The 19,312-nt window shown below is 54.8% G+C and overlaps 2 protein-coding genes across 2 annotated transcripts; both read right to left on the bottom strand.

The window, feature by feature from the left end:
- Window positions 1-3,508: 3,508 nt before the first annotated feature.
- Window positions 3,509-7,989, bottom strand: HOXB5 (homeobox B5). Its single transcript, XM_027094349.1, has 2 exons — window positions 5,419-7,989; window positions 3,509-4,737 (listed from the first exon to the last, which is right to left on the bottom strand). The coding sequence occupies exons 1-2, from the start codon at window positions 5,978-5,980 to the stop codon at window positions 4,490-4,492; spliced, it is 810 nt and encodes a 269-aa protein (XP_026950150.1). The 5' UTR covers window positions 5,981-7,989; the 3' UTR covers window positions 3,509-4,489.
- A 37-nt stretch (window positions 7,990-8,026) lies between these two features.
- Window positions 8,027-11,462, bottom strand: HOXB6 (homeobox B6). The gene is made up of 2 exons (XM_027094350.1): window positions 9,943-11,462; window positions 8,027-8,918 (listed from the first exon to the last, which is right to left on the bottom strand). Exons 1-2 carry the CDS (start codon window positions 10,355-10,357, stop codon window positions 8,659-8,661), a joined length of 675 nt encoding a protein of 224 aa, XP_026950151.1. The 5' UTR covers window positions 10,358-11,462; the 3' UTR covers window positions 8,027-8,658.
- Between the last annotated feature and the right edge of the window lie 7,850 nt (window positions 11,463-19,312).

Here is a 19,312-nt window from a genome sequence, read left to right as displayed (position 1 = left end):
AAACAAAACAAAATTAAATTGTCCATTGAGTAGTGGTCAAGCTGGCCTCAGAGGGAAAAGGGAAATGTAGCCTTACCCTCCCGCTGCTGACGTCCTCTGCCCTGCCCAGGTGGAGGGTGCCGATGGATAGCATGAGGATTTGACTGGTGGGTTCTGGCCTGCAGCTCAGAGAGTTGGGGCCTGGACCCAGCTGGGGAGGGGAACCAGATGGGAGAGGAGAGAGAGAAACAGCTTTCCCTGAGAATGTCTTGAGGAAGACTGGAGAGGAGGACACAGGTCTGGGGCAGAGAGAGTTCCTTTGCACCAGAAACCATTGGAAAACTCTCATCCTCTCCCCCAACACGTCCTTGCTGGGGTTCAGGGGAGACAGTTGCCCAGAAAACCTGAAGTGGGGAAGAGGAAAGCCCAGCTAGGGTGGGGTCTTCTCCAGGTAGGATCTGCTCAGAGCCGGAGGAGACCCTTCAAGCGTTCTGGCTGTTGCAGCAGAAGTGGGCACCCCCGCCAGAGCTGCTCTTCACCACTCCGGAAAATCTCTCTAGATATGCTCAGCAGATGTCCCTGGGCCGCTGGCCCCAGATATTCTATATCAGAGTTTGCAGGACTGATGCGGGAGGGGGCCAGAAAATCTTTAGTGGCAGTCCCGGTGGTCTGGGGTTTCTGAGAGAGGGTGGCTGGCGGCATCAGAGTGAGACCAGGGGCACAATAGGAGTGGGGTTTCCCAGGAGACCCCAGGTCAGATTCTGTGCCCACTGCACTCTTCCTTTGCATCTCATTCAACTCATTTGCCTTGTCCAGAGTGGAAGCCTGTGGAAGTTATGCCTCTAAAATTTATTGGTATTTTAAATGGTGCTCGACATCCTTTGGGAACTGACCAGAGTCTCCTTTCCATGGGATACAAATGCCCCATCGTTTCGGGGGAGATGTGTCTTCACAGTAAGGTGAGGACCCCAAGCCCTCTGTCCTCTTTGCACTCAAAGCCTGTGAAAGGTCTCCCGTAAATCAGGCCTGGGCAGGGAATGCAGAGCTCAGGGAATAGAGAGCAGCTGCAGGAGAGAGAGGAAATTAGGAGAGAGTGCAGATGTTCTTTAATGTGAAATGGGGAGAATCTTGTGACCCTCTCCTTGTCCCAAAGATCAGAAACCCCTTAAGATGCTGCAGGACCAATTCCAGGGACAATGGGAACTGATGAGCTAAATCCAGAGAGGGTGGGCTGGCAAAAGCAGGAGTGACAGGGTGGTTGACCCCCCATGGGTCTTAAAATTGGGAGGTCAGTTTGGTGAGGAAGAGACCTCCAGTTTTTAGAAGGAGGGTGACTTATCCTTAGAAAATAACGGGCCCCAGGGAGTCAAATAATAAAATCCTTCTGGTTTGTGGTGCCACAAAACAAAGGGGCCTCTAGGCTCTGGTAGGGAGAGAAGAAGGAGGAAGGAGAGGAGAGGAGAGGAAACGAGCACCTTTCCAATTTTCTCTCCCAGCTCCTAAGTCCCTTTTTATTCTCCTGACAGTTGGGGCTGTGTGTTCTTCAGCAAGTTTTATTTTTGGAGGGATTTCCAGGGATCTACTTAAACACCTACATCCTCCAGATAAAAAAAGAAGCTCTCCCCTCCCCCCCACTCCTGGCCAGGAATTTGAGGGAAATTCACCCTCTGTCTGCTCCCTGCTTGGACCTCAGGACCCTACATAGAGCCAAGTCAGAAGGTTGGCCTGGGACCAAAAGGCTGAAGTTGGGTGCAAAGGTGCCATGCTCCCCATCCCTGATAGCCCCAATGAGACCATAGAGAAGCAGGGGTACCCCCTTTCACGGGGTTCAAAGATCTAAAAGCCAGAGAGTGTCCCAGTGCAAGGCAGCCCACAGCAGCTGCGTTAGCCTTCCCCGGACTTTTTCTCAGCTCAGATGTATGCAGATAAAAGTGCCCGGCGGCTCGCTCCCACACACCCCTGACAAATGAATGTCATAAAGTTCCTTTCCTGGGGGTGGGGAGATGTCTGTCTGAAGATACCCAGTAGTGAAGTGGCCCCCCACACACACATACGGGGCCCTCTCTTCAGCAGTAAACACCCCTCCTTCTTGCCCCCTAAATTTCCAAGGGCACTGAAGGAACCCACGCAAGCTTTTTCCCCACAAAGACTCAGACACTCCGGCAAATAAAACCAGGCACCCCGGACTGCAAAGGCCTTATTGAACGGAACTGAGTGCCCCTCTTCAGACACCCAGCTGGTCAGAACTTGGTGCAAAATCAGGCTAAATTTCCCCTACTTATCATCCCACAGTCCTGCCGGAGGCAAGGTTTCCTTCCCCCAGTTCCAAGCCCCACAATTGCGAGGGGAAAAGCAAAAACTGGAAGCGACTTACTGTGGGAGAGCTGGGCCTGGGCTGCTGCCACACCACCGCCTTCTGGGCTGGGAGAGCGCTCACCTACCTCTGCCCCCTTCCCCACCACTGCGAGCAGTTAAAGTGTCACTTAACATTCTGGAGAATGTGAAATATACCGCGCGGTGTCAACTCCCCAAAACCATAAAACTAACTTTATGGACCTCACGTGACTTTCTCGAGCCAGTGAGGGGTATCTGTCTGACTTCTCCGCGATTTTTACGATCTAACTTCAAGATAAAACCCCTATCCATTTGACATCTAAATGTCATAGCGACTTTTGGGATAGTTTGCTATGGGCAAAGGGGGACAAAGTCAAGGGGGAAGGGGGAAGGAAGGCCCAGTAGAGCCACCAAGACCCTCAGCTGCCTCCTCACCAGCTCCCCTCCCCCCACAAGTCCTGTAAGAAGTTGGGCCAAGCTGGAAGGGATTGACCGGGTAAGTGTCCAGACTTGACTTGTGCTCAGGGTGGAGGCTGACTTGGATGGAGGAGGACTGGCCCCTGGCCCTGAGCCAGTCCAGTTGATGGGGGAACCAAGGGTCTTCCAGGAGGGACCCCAGCTCCTAATCAAGAGGGCAGGTCAGTTGGGCCCCTGGAGAGAGGAAGCCCTTGATAAGTGTAGAGAAGACTGAGGGTGAGAGGAAACCTTTGAAATTGAGCTGATTTTTTTTTGTTTTTTTTGGCCTTAGTGGGTGGCAGAGCTGAATTGGGATTTGGACCAGGGGACAGTGGCGCTGGGCAGGCCTGTTTCACCGCCAAAAGGCCAGGAGCCTCCTGCTCAGGACTTAGGCCCAGATTACTTTCTGCTAAGAGGTTTCCAGAGACTTTTTGGCCAGCTGGTGGAAGGCCAGGGTGGAGTCCAGCTCAGCAAAGGCTTGCTTTTCGCCCCAGCCTTGCCCCTTGCCCCTTGCCCCAGGCTCATGTGGGGTTCCTGGGTCTCTCAGTCCCCCAGGCATGAAAGCCTGTCCCCTGGCCCAAGTACCCCTGACCAAGCAGAGACATAGGTGGTTGAGAGGGGCTGCTGGTGAGCGTCCTGCTTTCCGTTCCCTACACCCCAGATCTATCAAGAATGGTCTAGGGTGTGCCCGGTGATGGGAGAGGCAGGCCCCAGAGAAAAGACAAGTGGAAGGGCAATGGAGGAGGGGAAACATTTATTTGACTTCAAGGAAAGCTACAAACAAATACCAAAAGCGAATCACTGAGACAGGCCCGCCCGGCAAAGACAGATTTCACATGTAGCACAGCATCCACTCGCTCACTACAAATGGTCTTGGAAGTGAAATGGGTAGGGAGGAGAGGATAGGTCTGACCCAGACTATCCCCATATTTACAAGCTCTGGGCCCTCTATGCCAGACCCATGAATTCACAGAGAAATACACACGACATTTTACACTGAGGGTTATTTTTGTTTCCGGATGCTCCAGGACCAGGCCTTGTGGGGCCTACCCAGGCGGCAGGAACTTAAATCTCAGTATTTACCGGCCCTCTTCTCAACATCACCCCTTTGGTCCTCCCCGGCCCCCTCCCACCCCAGGACCAAGTCTTGGGAGACTTGGGCCTGGGAGTGGGGAGGGAGGAGGAAGAGGAAGGTGGAATGAGACACAGTCATGGACTCCGGTCTCCGAGGCCAGCTCAGCTGGGCCCGGTGCTGCAGCACTATCCGACCTCAACTGCTGCCCCTTTTAGAGAAGTTTCTAGCTGAAACTCAAAATACAGCGATCATCCTTTTATAAATAAGTTAGAAGAACACAGATGGGGAGGGGAAAGTTCACATTAAACATGCGAGTTTCTTTTTGTCCTGGGGGAAGGAGTGCAACCACAGACACGAACGTTCAGAAACACTGGCGGATTTGGGGTGAGCAGAGGGGAGTGGGGAGCATGGTGGGAAAATAATAATTATCATTATTATTACAATAATAACAAGATTAACCAGTCCAAGAGAGAGGGAGCCACAGGAAGACTTAAGACCAAACGAAAAATCGTAGCACAAGGCCCGGGCGAGGCAGGCTCGTGGGAACCGGTCCCCAGCGGGCAGCGGCAGCGCGGGGAGGCTTGGAGGGGCCAGGGCTGGGAGCAGCACGGGCTCTTGGGCCGCCCGGGGCTCCTCCCGGCGGGCTCAGGGCTGGAAGGCGCTGCCGGCTGTAGCCAGGCTCATACTTTTCAGTTTGTTGTCTTTCTTCCACTTCATGCGCCGGTTCTGGAACCAGATCTTGATCTGGCGCTCGGACAGGCAGAGCGCGTGGGCGATCTCGATGCGCCGCCGCCGCGTCAGGTAGCGGTTGAAGTGGAACTCCTTCTCCAGCTCTAGGGTCTGGTAGCGGGTATAAGCGGTCCGGGCCCTCTTCCCGTCCGGCCCGGTCATATCTGGAGCAGACAGAGCAGCGAGGCAACGTTATTCCGGTTAAGGGAGGGGGCCCTGGGTGGGAGGGGGGCGTGGAGCAGGACCCAGGCGTCCCTGGCACCCAGCTCACCGCAGCTCCAATTCTCCCCACTCCAGATGCCCGCATCCGAGCTCGCTTTCTGCACCCCTTTCTCCTGCAGCCCCCACTTCTGCTGGCAGCGAGTGCGCCCGGCTTTGTCTCTTGCTCCCTCCCTGTGCCTCACCCTTCGCTGGGCTCAGGCGGTCGCTCACCCCGGGAGGGAGGAGAACGGTTGCACTTTTGCCCTGCAAGGCTCGTTTTACTGCTCGCCCCTCCTCTGCTAGAAACAGTCTCAAAATTTCGGGGGCAAAGCAGGACCCTTCCCCACGTTACATAAACCTCATCCTTCATCCTAAAGCTAGTTCAAGCTGGGCAAATAAAACCTAAGGCGAATCTGGGAACAAATTATTAAAAATACTCCTCCCCAAACCCCCAGCTAAAGACCTTCTTTGGCTCTGTCCCCCCGAGCTGAGCTGTGAGGACCCTCTTAGAGACTTCTTCCCCTCTGGAGGAAAGAAATCTATATTTGAGGAAAAGCCAAGTTCTCCTCGCCGCCGCCCCCCCCCCCTCAAACGCGGAGAAGGAAAGCCGAGAAGACAAAAAGGGGAGCGAGAGCGAGAATTACCATGGCTGATGTGAAGCTTCCTCATCCAGGGGAATATCTGCGGAGTCTGCCCCTCGGGCGCGGCTGTGGAGGTGGCCATGGGCTCTGGCTGCGCCCGAGCTAGGCTTGGGCTGCTTAGCTGGCTCGCCGCTTCCTCGGGCTCCGAGGACACGCTGGCCTCGTCTATTTCGGTGAAATTGGCGCTGGAGCTGGCCGGGGTCGCCTGGTCGGAGGGGGACGAAGCAGAGGGCTTGGCGCCGTGGCTGTCGCCGTTGGTGCAGGGCAGGGACTCGGGCGAGGACAGGGAGCAGCTCGACGCCGCTTGCCTGAAGCGGGGCTCCTGGGAGGGCGCAGGGAAGGCGCGCGAGCTCTCGCCCACCGCCCCAAAGTGGCTGGAGGAGGCCGAGGAGCGGTTGACGCTGAGGTCCATCCCATTGTAATTGTAGCCGTAAGAGCCGGTGTGCATGGCAGCGGGATCCCTGTAAGAGCCGCTCAGAGAGCTGCCACTGCCATAATTTAGCAACTGATAGTCCGGGCCATTTGGATAACGCCCCGAGAAGGAGTTTACAAAGTACGAGCTCATTTGGGTGATTTTGGAGGGCTTGATTTGTGGATCGTGGTCGTTATAACCCTGTGCTTCACGATTTATGATGTATTAATGAATTATAGCGATGCACTGTACTTCGTTTTGCTATGTATGCGGCCAAATATGGGGGGGGTGGAAGGGGGATGGGGGGGCGTTAGGGAATCACGTGCTTTTGTTGACCAGTCGTAAATTCTCGCTGATGACCTCAAGAGGTAATTCATGCTCTATGGTTACAAATAATGACGATCCGAGAATCGTTAGGGCCGATTCAATGCGAGCCTCCGAGAGAGGGGGAAAAAGGAGAAGGGGGAGAAACAGGGAGAAGGTTGGCGGCGGCCTCTGAGCAGAGCGCGCCACCTCCCGGCGAACGGCGGGAGCGCGGGCCGCAGACAGCCATGGCGGCGACAGCTGCCTCCCTGCCGGCTCCGTGCAACCGCGGGGCTCGAAAGAAACCCGGCCTAGACTCACCCACAGGGTTGAATCTTTTAGAGGAGAAACCCGGTCGAGCCTTTACCCACTTTCTCGGGAGTGGAGTTCGTCTGTCCATCGGTCCTTCTCCCTGTCGTTTTTATTATTATTATTATTATTATAACAACTCTGGATAAGATGACCCAAGATTGAGTTGCTCTTCCCTTACTCGGGCTTTGCAAGTCTCCGAGTTGGGGACGGAAATGGGGGAGAGGTTGGAAGATGTGTGTGAAAAACAATGATTGCAAAGGGTTTCCCCTGTGAGCTCAGCCTGGCCTGCTTCCTGACCGGGATTCAGTGGCCCGTCCACAGCATCCAAGCTGAGCCCGTGAGGCTAAGCTGAGGGTTCGAAGGAGAAGCCTTCGCTTCTCCTTGTTCCCTTGGAAGTTTGAAATCCTCTTTCTGACCTCTTCCTCATCCTTAGCCCAGGATGGAAGAAGGGCAGAGCAAGACAGAGACCCCAAAGGAAGAGGCCGGCTGGGGCTAAGTGGCCTAGTTGCGAGAAAAACGGTGGAGACGACCGTGTCGGGGCTGGGGTTTGGGTGTAAACATGGTCCTGAGAGTTTGGGACCAAGGCAGAATCCTTTCGCCTTCTCACCAGATGCCCGCTACTGCCTTGGGATGCCCCACTTGAGACCCCTTGCTGGCGTCTGGGTAGTTTCAGAATTTGCCCAGCGGCCCACTCCTTCCCCGGAAAAGGGTTCCGAGGACCCGCGGCCCCTTGCTGAGCGCGCTGGGCGGCCAAAGACCGCCACAGCTGGGCCCCTTCTGCCAGGCGGCTATTTTCTTTAAAAATAAAAAAGGGAGAGAGAGGGAGGAGGAAGAAAGGAAAACAGTCTCCGCAGCTTGCCGCCTGGGTGAGGGTGAGGGTGAGGGTGAGGGTGAGGGTGGGGGTGGGGAGAGAATGGGTCGGTTTTTGTTGATGGGATGAGACCGAACTGCCCCATCACCTGGCCTCCTGCCCTCAGGTCTCCAAAGAGCAGGGGGAAAGTCTTGCCCTTCGCCCGGCGCCTGCCGGCGGCTTCACATTCCCCTACTTGTCGCTGAGCTACTACTTGAGGCAGGAAGGGGTGCCGGGAGTCTTCAGCTGAGGGCAAAGAGATAGATATCCGGTGGCCCCAATTTAGGCCAGGAGCCAAGGGCCAAGGCCGGCGGAGACCAGGCCATGTGGGCAGGCCAAAGACCACGGGCCTTGGCGATCCTGTGGAGAGAACAGCGCTGCTGAGGCACTGAGACCCGCCTGGCTCAGTCTCTGCAAGAGCTCCCGGCTGGAGGGCCTTGGTGGCGTCCCTCGTGCCACGGACAAACGAGGAAATGCTAGAGACTAAGAGGGAAACGGCCCTTCTCCGTCCCCCAATTCCGCACCAGGAGAGGCCGTTGTGAGCCTCAACACCGGCGAGGTGAAGCGCTGGAGCTTGGGCCGAACCGCTGCAGCCTTTATCGCAACTGTAACTTCCGAGCCCTCTGGGGCCGACCAGGGCTCCTGCCTTTGCTGCGGAGTTTCCGGCACGGGGACGCAGGGGTGGCGGTGGGGGTAGGGGAGTGGCAGGGGAGGAGCAGAGGTGACCCAGCAGCGAGGTTTTACGTCTTTATTATTATTATTATCATTATTAATAATATTAATATTATTACCGAAGTATTTCACGTCCAGAGCTAAAACAAGACTACAAACACAACACATAGAAAATTAATAAAATAGAACTTTGTTTTCTTCTGAGGCTCCTCTTCTTACTTCTAGGTAGTATGTGCTCCTTCCAGTGGCTTTGGGGAGGGGCTGGGAGAGAGGTCTGGGGTCAGGGAGTCTTCGAGGCCCCCGCTGAGGGGACTGCGAATCTACCATTGAACCGTGCACGGGGGACATGGACGAAATGAGACGCGACACGGACAAGAGCGTTTTGCTCTGCTTCCAGGAAACATCAAGTGAGTCCGGTCCTCAGTTCTCACGGGGGAGCCTCTTTGGGCTGAGGAGGTTCCACGGGGATGGAGGGAGCACTGGGGTGCTGGCTGGGCTCAGGCAGCGCGGCCTCCCAGCGCCCAGCGAGAGCTTTGCGGGCGGGGGCATCCAGGAGAGCAGTGGCCCCGCCTGTCGCGCGCTGGAGAGCAGGTCCCCAGGCTCCCCCGCCCGCAGAGCCTTCTCGGGGCTCTCCGATGCCCTCGGCTCCCCGAAGGCCTCTCCCTTCGCGTCCCCCCGCCCCCTTCCAGCGCCTTCATTCGGCTGGTTTTTCTTCTTCCTCCTCGGCACTGAGCTGAGACGCGCTGAGCAGTTTGCTCTCCTTTTTCCACTTCATGCGCCGGTTCTGGAACCAGATCTTGATCTGCCTTTCCGTCAGGCACAGGGCGTGCGCTATCTCGATGCGCCGCCGCCGCGTCAGGTAGCGATTGTAGTGAAACTCCTTCTCCAGCTCCAGCGTCTGGTAGCGCGTGTAGGTCTGGCGGCCTCGCCGGCCACTGGGCCCAAAGGAGGAACCTGTTACGCAGAGAGGAGATGCTGAGGCCTGGGGTCACCAGGGCCAGAGCCCCCCTCCCCCACTCGACCCTCGAACGGGGACTCTAGCCTGTCCCGGGATGCCCTCCACTCTCCCTGTTTCCCTGCCCCCCTTCCTTCCTCACTCCTCCAGCGCCCCCTCCAGATTCCCTCCAGGTCTCCTAGGCTTACGCCTTCTGTCTAGATTCTTGGTGGGGGGATGGGAGGAGCAGTTTTAAATCCCACCTGAGCCTAGGGGGAGGGGCTGGGAAAGCACTGGCCAGGTATGTCTCTTCCTAGCCGCATCTTTTCTTTCCATCCATCTGGCTCCCCCACCATCCTGTGATAGATTCCGGCCCTTAATCCGTAATGACGTAGATCGATCCGTAGTTGGCATTAAGGGCTCCTCACTTTCGTGTCCCTTTAATGGACATCAATTTGGGACTTAAGGCCGACAAATAATCCAACCTGAGATCCCAGCGCCTTCTTCTCCTTCTGTTCCCCTCCGCCTGCTCCCTCTCTTTCTTCTCCTTATTCTCCCTCCCTCCTCTGACTACCACCCCTTTCCTGGTGCCTCATCTTTCCCCAACCCCCGACCCCCAGGGAAAACCAGTCCGGGACAGACTCAACCCTCCCTCGCCAGCGTCACGCCGCCCCTCTTCCAATGACGCACTCGTTTTTAATGAACAGTCTTGGGGTGGGGGGATCGGACCAGAGCTGGGGGCGACAGGGAGAGCCCAGCCAGTGACTGCGGCCCCTGCCCGCCTCCCTGACCCAGAATCCCGGCTGCGGCCTGGCGCTCCGGGAGAACACACTCATTCCCCCTGACTCGGAGTGCATCTGGGACTTTGCAAACTTTGCAACTCCTGAGGGAGGGAGGGCAGCGCGGGAGACCGGTGCAGGCGCCCAATCTTCCCTAAGCTCCGACCCGAGACGCTCTCTCTGGAGGAGAAGGGGGTGCTCTCTAGCTCTGGCTCCGGGAGGGGGGCCCGTGGGGGTCGCGGCGGCCGCAGCAAGTCTCACTCACTGTTGCATGAATTCATCCGCTGCATCCAGGGGTAGACTGGGGTGGAGCACTTCTGCTCCTCCGCCTCGCCGAACACGCTCTTGTCCTGCGCGCAGTCGGACTTCCGCGGCTCCGGGTGGAACGGGGGCGGCTCGTCGGCACCCGAAAGCGCGCAGGCCGACTCCTTCTCGCGGTAGAAGGCCGGCGCCGGCCCGTAGTCGCAGGGCGCCGCCCGGCCGTAGCCGCTGCCGGCCGGCGGGTAATAGGAGGAAGCTGCAAAGCCCTTGTCCTGGCCGGGCCCGGGCCCGTAGGGCGTGGGGTAGTGCCTCAGCGGGTCCGCATAGCCCGACGAGTAGAGAGGGAGCTGGCCCAGGAAGGACTCCTGCCCGCTGGCCAGAGTGACGGGGAAGGTGGAGTTCACGAAATAGGAACTCATTGGGAGGGGAGGCGCGCGCGGCCGCTGCTGCTCCGCCGGGTTTATGATTTGTTGTGTTTTATAGTCCGAGCGCCGCGCCTATTAGTAGTATATCTGAGATTGGGTTTTAGCTGAGGGGGGATGGCGAGGTGCCAGTGAGGGCCAGAAGGAAATACAACCATCTGATCCAACACTGACCAATGGCAGAGGCAGGAATTGTCAAATAGCACCCAGGAGGAGCGCAGCCCGCGCTAGGGACCCGCGCACAAACCTATCAACCTTTTTTTTCCCCCCTCCTTCTTCTCCTTCTGCTTTCTCTCTCTCTCCCCAACAGCACAACCCGTCCTGTTCCACCTACGTAGGGTCTGCGAAAGAGGCGTCTGTGCCTTTGAGGGAGGAGGGAGCACTTGGATTGATACCTCCCCATCCCCCAGTGATCAAATAAATATATCCCTCCCCTCCCCACGCAGAAGAGGAAAAAGTTAATTGTGTTTTCAGAGAAGTTAACCCCTGCTTTGCTTGGGGTTAGGCAAGGCAGGGGTTATTCCCTCCAGGGAAGGTGGGTAAATGTCTCTGAATCTTGAATCTCAATCTCCTTAGAAGAGAGCTAAAGGAGGAGACTGTTTTCTCGGGGTTTGTACTGGTAGAAGGGGAGAAGAGTTCTCCACTGATCAGCATTGTTTTCAGAAAGCGAGAAGCAAAGAAGAAACCCTCTCTTCCCAGGTTTTGAAAAACGTTTTTCCTGTTTCTCAGATCTACTCCATCTCCTCCAAGCCTGGGTTTGTTATTCCTGCTTCTCTGCAACTCTTATGGTCTGAGAGACAGGCCAGAGCCTGCTGCCCAGAGGACCCAGAAGGCTGGGAAATGGGAGCAGGGTCTGAGGCTAAGCTTCTCCCTCTGGTTGTGCAGCTAGGCTAGGAGCTTCTGGGAAGGCTACCGCTGCCGCTGCCCAAGACATCTTGCCTGGTTCTAGTATGTACTGCTTGCTCTTGGCACAGGAAGGGGCACGGGGAAGAGGGGGATAGGGAGAGGAGGGGTGAAAGGCATCCTCCAACCTAGGTTGTCTGATCCCTATCCTGCCTGCAACCCTCCCTCCACCCCACTTCCTACCCCAAAAGAATAGAATATACTGGGCTATATATACTGGGCTATAGAATATAGAATATTAGAATATAGAATTAGAATATACTGGGCTATAGATTCTTAGGAATCAAAGGTGTTTCAGTAAGTCTGGGTTCAGGGAAGAAATTGTTCCCTCCTCCAGGTCTGGGTCCTCAAACCCTCCTGATATTGGAGACAATCAGAGACCACTGGGAAGAGAGGAGCCCTTGCTCCTTTTCCAGGTCTCTCCAGAAGCTGGCAGTTCTCTTTAAAATTAATTCTTTCTCAAGACTTGGTTTTTGTTTAGTTTTATAAGGAGAGAGGGGGATTGGGTCCTCCTGGGGTTGCAGCAGGCAGCTTACAACTATCATTCCGTATCCCCTCTCCAGATGCTCACTACCCTTCTGTTTGTCTCTCAGCATCTCTACAATCCCTACTACGTCTCATGTCTGTATCACCCGCTTGCTACTTACAAGCTTTGGTGTGAGAGAGTGTGTACATCTCTGACTCTCTCTCTCTCTCTCTCATCTAAGGAAAATGAGCATTGGAGGCAGGCTGGAAGACTCAGCCATGGTGTCTTTTCAACATTCTAATGTGCACGTGGAGGCTAGGCATAAAGGGTGACAACCTTTGGACCTGGGGCCAGGAATGGGCCAGGGTGGGAGACAAAACCTGATGATGAAGGGGCCGGGCTGACCCTTCTCTGACTTGTTCTTTGGACTCCTTTTTATGGGACAGTTCTGCCCACTGACGATGGCACAAGACATTAGGAAAAGAGGTAGAGGGCTGAAGTTGGTGACCAAGGGTGGGAACTTGGTTGCTTGCAAAGTGGCCTCCAAGGCTCCCTGAACTCAGGACAACTTCTGGGCTGCAACTTCAGGGCTAAGTGGCTATTCCCAGTTGTCCCATCCACCACTTCCTAGCCCAACTCTTTGGGGGGTTTTGTCAAGATTTAAGAAAATAAACTCAAGCCTCCTAATGATGGAGAGTCATAAGTGCTCTAATCCAGCTGTGGTCAGGCCCACTCCTGGAGAGGAATGGGGAGCATTTGGGCTGGAGGAGCAAGGTGGGGGGAGTGCCTCGTGTACCTCCCTCCTCCTTGCTCCTGAGGCGGGGCCTTCGGCCTCAGCCCTCTGTGCCTCCTCTCTGGCCACAATGTCCTCATACTAGGACTGGATGGTGTGGGCTTTTCCATGAAGCCTGGATAACATAAGATTTGGTGAGGGAGGAAGTCTTCCCCTGTGATAGAAACACAAGAATAATCGCCTTATCCTTAGAGTCACAGCCCCAAATTAACCTCACCTCTGCAGGTTGCCTGTCGTGAGATGGAGCCGCAAAGGCAGAGCCTGGGCGCCTGGAGTCCGGCATGAAAGGAAATAGCGCCTCATCGCTCTTATCTAAGCCCAGAGGTATTTATGAGCGTTTATTCGTCTGATCCGTTTGTTTGGGAGAAAGAGCAGGCAGGCAGGGCTGGGCCAGAGGCCGCCTGGCTTCTGGAGCCAGATCTCTATGAATCTGTCTGTGGTTCCGTCCACTGCCGTCTGTCTGTCTCCAAGGGGGAATATGTAAATACACAGTGGGCACAGCCATCGGCAGGTCTGGGGTGTCTCCCCCTGCTCAACGAGAAAGTGTGTGTATGGAGAGGCGGGTATAAACGTGTACTAAGTCTTGAGTACACAGCAGAAGGATTGCATAGAAATCCCACAGGCAGGATTTATAATTGTAATTTTCTGAGCTATGACCCTGTGGTCCTGTGGACGTACACACATTCCAGCTCCCAGGGAAAAGTCTAAGTTGTGTTCAGCTCTGGAGTAAAATTCTCCTGCACCGGTAATCTCAGGGAGGATATTTGCCAGTAGGTGTGTGGAGGGGAGGGGATTGAGACATTGTCCAGGCTTCCCACTTCCTCTCAGCTGCAAAGCTCCCCCCACCCCCAGCTCTTAGGACTGTGGGCACCTTCCCCCACCCCACTCCCAACTGTGATTGGGGTGGGGTGAATTCAAACATCTCAACCCAGTTCTTCCCCTAGACTCTGTGATTCTCTGGTTTTGGGGAACACAAATGTTCCCAGAGGGAGCAGTGTGGCCTCTCCCACTCTTCGAGAGTTGTTCAGAGAGAACATTGCCTTAAAATTGGCCAGTCCAAAGCACAGTACAAAGACATTTCCATTATGCAAATGAACGGCATCTTCTCTGATGGAGGGGGGAGCAGTGGCAGCTCAGCTCCCTCTCCCCAGGTCCTTGGGCACCCTAAGAGCCCTTCAGGGTTTCAATCCTCTATACCAGCCGCCTTACCCTCCCCATCTGTCCTTTGGATTGTCCACAAGAAAAAATCCTCCGAGGGCCCCAAGACCTTCGGAGAGCGCTCCCTCGGGGCCTCCAGCACTGGGCCGGGCCTTCTAGCCGCCAGAAAGTCACTCTCTGCTGAAGAGCTGAAAGGGCTGCTCCTGCGGCCCAGACTCGAGAGGCGCCAAAGACTCCGGGCCGCAGCCCCCGCGTTTGCCCCAGTACCGCTGGGCCCCTCGACCTCGGCAGCTCCGGGCCAGAACCTAGTAACACCTCGGCCTGCCTGGCACCGCAAGCAATTTCCTGGAGCCCCCGCCCAGGAACTGGGGCCACAGCACCTTGAAAGGAGCGGCCAGAGCTTCCTCCTGCGGCTTGAAAGCCCGAGCTAATCAGTAACCCGTGAAACAGGGGCCAATATTCAAACTCGGCGGCAGCGGCGCGTACCCCCGCCCTCGCCACCCGCTTCTGGGAAAGCAGTCGGCTTAAGTGGGTATGAGGGGTCCGGCAGGAACGGAAATTACAAGGGTTAGGGTTCCTTACTGATTGATCCCCACTCCCACTCCCCGTTTTTTTTCCCAAAGCATATTTGTGTCGATTTCGCTTGAAATGATCGGGAATAGGGAAGGGGACGCACATTCATTTGCAAGACAACAGTTTCCAGAAAACTCGGCTCAATTCCTTCACCACAGACTCAAATGGCCAAGAAACTGGCAAGACCCACCACCCAACCCGGAGAAAACAGACTCGGTTTGTCTTTTGACAACCGAGTGGAACTGCCCGGGCCAGCGCCTCCCCTGCGGGACCCCTCCCTTAGCCGAAAAGAAAACCAAATAAACCTTGAACAGCCTTGGCCTCGGATCTCCCTAGCGGCCCTGGTGATCCCCTCTTGAGCTTGGAGGGGGATAGCGGGGAGAGGGCTCTCTACTCTGATCCCCCAGTCCTTTGATTCAGGGCCCCTGCCCGCGGGCGGGATGAAGTATTAGTCCTTTTTAAATATGCCCTAGAAAAAGCCGCTTCCCTCAGCCAGCCGCCAGGTTTGGAGCTGGGATGAGGCTGACAAGGGGGAGGGGACGCTTGTTCTCCAATTCACACGCGGGCAGGCGGGAACCGAGATCCAGCGGAAAGCGTCAATCTGGGCCGACGTCCCCAGAAGCCCGCCGAACCAGAGCGGCGGGGGCTCCAGTCGTCGGGCACGGTTCAGGCAGTGTCGCGGGGCATTCGGCGCCGAAGCCGCATGTCTCCAAACGGACGGTAGATGGCAGCAAACCGCATAATTTGGGTCAGAGTAAACTGTCTGAGGGATGATTTATACCCCGCCAAGACTACAGGAGAAAAAGACATTTAGTCTGGGTGGGTTTGGGGAATTTTTCCTTTGAGAATAGGCTCTTAGTGCCGTGGGTGCTGGCCGAGAACTTCTCTCGCTACGCAGCCGAGGAGTCCCTTCAGGCACCCATGCCAGGCCTGCTTCGAGGGCATCTACCTGTGCCTCCAGGGGCCCCCCTCCAGCGCCACAAGTGGCTGCTTCTCTCTTCTCAGCTCGGGATTGAGAGGGTCAATATCCCCCTACACACACCCAGACCCCCAAATCCCTGGGCAACCAGAGGCCCGAGGCTGAATGCTCTGCATCTGCTCTTTAAAAAGAGGAAAGCAATCACTTATTCCTGCAAACCAAACTAAATCACAGTCTCTCCTGCCCTCCGCGCCCTAAGTCCCTTATCTGTCGTCTGGCAGCTTCCCCAGAAGCCCTCTCTATTTTTAAGTCCTCACCTAGCGACTTGTGCCTTTTTCAACCCCACCAGCTACTTTAGGAATCTCGGCCTCCCGCCCTACGGTTCTTCTCCCCCCTACCCCCGCCCCCGGAGGTCTGGCTGGGGAATGAAATCAGGCGCCGGAGGGACAGGATTAGCTGTCTGAGCTCAGTGCCAGGCAGCTTTCTGGTCCGGACACCATCAGGTCCCCTAATGGGATTTTCTTTTAATTTTATTCTTCTCTTTTTTTGTTTTTGTTTTTCTCTTTTGTTTACATGCCTAAAACAACGTGTTAAACAGCTTCTTCACAATCACCACATTTGGATCTAGGAAAGTTTGAAATGTTTCCACATCAAGACACACACGGCAATTTCCTCCTCCACCGAAATCCATACCAATAAAACACAAGTAATAGAACCGATATTGCACAGAAATCAACACGCTGTAACCTACCGCGTTAAAAACCACAAAATTGTCTCCCTGCAGAGCGAGGCTCCCTCCTGCGGGAGTGGCGAACGACCTGGGCATTTTCAGGCATGCTTCCTGGGAGGTCTCCCTCGATTTGGGTACCTCCACCCACAGCCCTTGAATTTCAGAAATATCTCCGAAGGGAGATCATGAGTATTTCTCTGTGAATTGTTCTCTCTGTGTCTCTCTAGACGCCTCCTCGCCTTGCTGGCCTCTGCGGAGATTCCAGGCCCTCCAGAGACCAGGACGTCCCTCAGCGCCACCGCCCCTTGTGCCAGTGCTGCCGGGAAACCACCGATACCCGATACCCGCACCGGGCAAGAGAACTGCGCGGGGGCAATTGGGGGAGGCCGGACCAAGGGAAGGATGGTGGAGGGGGAGGGGGCGCAAACCCACGGAGGCCGTCGCAACCGGCTTCTGCCGGCGTCCCGAAGCCCAGACATCTCCATCCTCTCTTTTGCAGCCCCCTCGCTTAAACCTCTCCTCCCAGCTTAAAAAGGCGACTTAGAGCTCGCCTCCATGGCCCCTTTCTGTTCCTCCTCCCGTCTCCCTGCCCTGCTCCCCCTCCAGGGAGCATCCACCCCTCTCTCGGCCACCGAATGTCCTGAGAAGCTTCTCCCTGCAGCGCCCAGAGGTGGGGTTCAACCCCGTCTTGGCCGGGGGGAAGAGAGAGACAAACCCAAGCCCCCACCCCCTGTAAAAATCGATGCAAAAGAATAAGAAGAAATTGTAGAATTTCTCTTACCTTTGCAGACCTTGGGATTTCTTTCCTCCGATTGAAGGGGGTGGAGAGAAAGGAAAGAGAAAAAAAAAAGAGAGAGGGAGAGAGAGCGTTCGGTTTCTTCTTCATCTTCCAGATAATATTATCCCAACCTGAGAGCCGTTGCTTCCCCTTCTCTGACTTGGGAAGAGAGGGTGTTCGCTTTTCTGATATTTGCATAGAAAATGGAGTAAGTTCTGGCTTTGAAAAATGGTATCAGGCTGCAGTCCTGGGCAGATTGTCCATTTACCCTCCATGATGACTAAAATCCCAGATCAGCAAGCAAATTAACTTAGAAATTAAAATTATTTTTGGTTTTCTCTTTTGTGTAATTCCCACCCCTCCTTCCCCCCACCCTCTCTCTCTCTCTCTCTCTCTTCTTTCCTCTCCCCCTCGCTTTTCCTCTCTCTCTTTTGCTTTATCGAGCTGATACTGAAGTATAAAAATATCAAGAGGCTGGAGCCCTGAAGGACGACAGTGCTCCGACCTAGGTGTGGTGTCCAAAAGAATGCTGCATTATAACCACCAGGGAAATGATAAAAAGTTCATGTTCACGATCGCCCGGCCACATGACCGGCGCTGGCCAATCGCTGGATTCAACCACTCATAAACTTCTATCACAAAGTTGTAAATTTTCATAAAACAACAAGGAATTTATTGCATTTCTTCATGGCTGCTCCACCAGCAACGCTTTTCTCAGTCGCCATCTTCTTTTCTTCTCCTTCTCGATTTTTGGGGAAACCCCAATCTGAGAAAGGGTGCGATTTGGGGTGTGGGGAATCAGGCAGAGGAGGCACAAGCATCCAGCTGGGAGGGGGGTTCTTTTTGGAAACTCCCTATTCTCACAGGAGTTCTGTCCCCTCTTCTAGTAAAAATTCACCCCAAAACCTCCACACAGGGACCATTCTAAGGCAATCTGGGGGTGAGTTAGGAGCAGCAGCTAGTGTCCAGAGTTGCCACTTGCATCAGGGCAAAGTGAAAGCTTCAGTGCCCCCTTTCCCACCTCTGAATGCCCCCCTCACTCCCAGCACTATAGATGGCGGGAACCCCACCTGTGAAGCTTGTAGCACTGCCGGTGTGGGGCCCTAGATCTCCTAGGGCCTACTTTTTGCCCCAAAGAGGCTAATGGGGGCCAAGGCAGACACTCTAGCCACTGGATGCTTGCCTCTGCACCCCAGAAATTGGAGGAGGGTAAAGCCGGACCCTTGACTCTCCCACCCAAATGCCCACACGCCCAGGTTCCCAGGGACAACTCCCTGTGCTCTGCGGGGGGCGGGGGGGGGTCTGCGGTCATTAATGAGGGAACTGAAGGTTTAGGAGCCTTTTACTTACAAATTCAGATTAAACAGATTTTCCTAAAACACTCTTCCTTCCAACCCTCTTCCCCTTCTCTGTTCCGATGCCCGATCTTTAAATTTAAATAATTCAGGGTTTATAATCGAATAGATACTAAAAATCAACTCCGCAGGTCTAGCTACGTAGGCACCGTCCTCTGGGTATTTATCCCTCAATCAAGGGGGTGTTTTGGAGACAAACAACAACCCAGATTCACCCCAGGTTTCCCAGGTCCCCTGAAATATGCCCGAATTTTGAATTGAGCTACTAGCGCCCAAATGCAGGAAAGGAAATAACCTCCCACACACACAAATGTTTTTCTTTTTTCTCTTTCTCTGTACTCCGGAGAAGATTCCAGGTTGCCGGCAGCGCAGACAGCGGGCAGAAAGGCTCAGAGGCAGCCCGCGGAAGGCGGGCGGCCGGGCTCAGAGCAGCAGGGATGCGGCCGGGTAGTTCGCACCGCTCAGCTTCTCGCTCTCGGCGCTCATTTTCTTCCCCCAATTTCAAGTTTTACTTGGGTCGCTGGGTCAATTTAGAATAAGATAAATTAAAATAAATGAAAGTAAAATAAATTTCAATAAAATAACCGAATAGCTCTTGTGGAAAATGTTTGCCGACCGAGCGGAAAGCCAGGAGCATCTTGACGTTGGAGGCCTGATTGGGCGGCCGGGAGGTTTTTGCTCGCCGGTCTGGCCTCTGCCCAACGCCGCCCGCCCGCCGGCGCGAGAAGGGGGAGTGGATTTGGGTGGTCACCTTCCCTTTCCTTCCGCTCCTTCTTCGCTTGAGGCCTAGCACTTGAGATTTCAGCTCTATATTTGTGCCTCGGCGGCGCCAAGCCACAGCCTCGTGTGAAGGCCTGAATGAGGAAGAGTTTGTGGAACTGTGGGGGGCTTGTTTTTTGTTTTGTTTTGTGAATGTGTGCGACTGGGCATGTGGACTCAAGGACGTGTTTACTTGGGGGCAAATGTGAATCTGTGTGTTTTATGAGCCGATGTGTGAGTGTACCCTGGTATGTATAAATATGTCTGTGAATATGAACGTGGGTTTACTTGTGTGAGTGAATGTGAATACTATGTGTTCTGGGCAGGGTTTGGGATGTGTGAATGCCTGTCTGTTTATTTGTGAACATATGAATATGGACGTTTGTGACTGTGTGTGACAATGTATATATTTATTTATGTGCAGTGTTAGCCTGTAAATAGGTGTGGTTGGGTGCATCTGCGTGTCAATATGTGTAAAAAAATGTAAAGGGAATGTGTGTGTGTGGTATCCGAAGTTC

The sequence above is a fragment of the Aethalodelphis obliquidens genome, unplaced genomic scaffold, assembly GCF_003676395.1.
Source record: "Aethalodelphis obliquidens isolate GAN/ISIS:26980383/991018 unplaced genomic scaffold, ASM367639v1 scaffold89, whole genome shotgun sequence".
In the NCBI taxonomy this organism is placed as follows: domain Eukaryota; kingdom Metazoa; phylum Chordata; class Mammalia; order Artiodactyla; family Delphinidae; genus Aethalodelphis; species Aethalodelphis obliquidens.
This window is presented reverse-complemented; position numbering and strand designations above follow the sequence as displayed.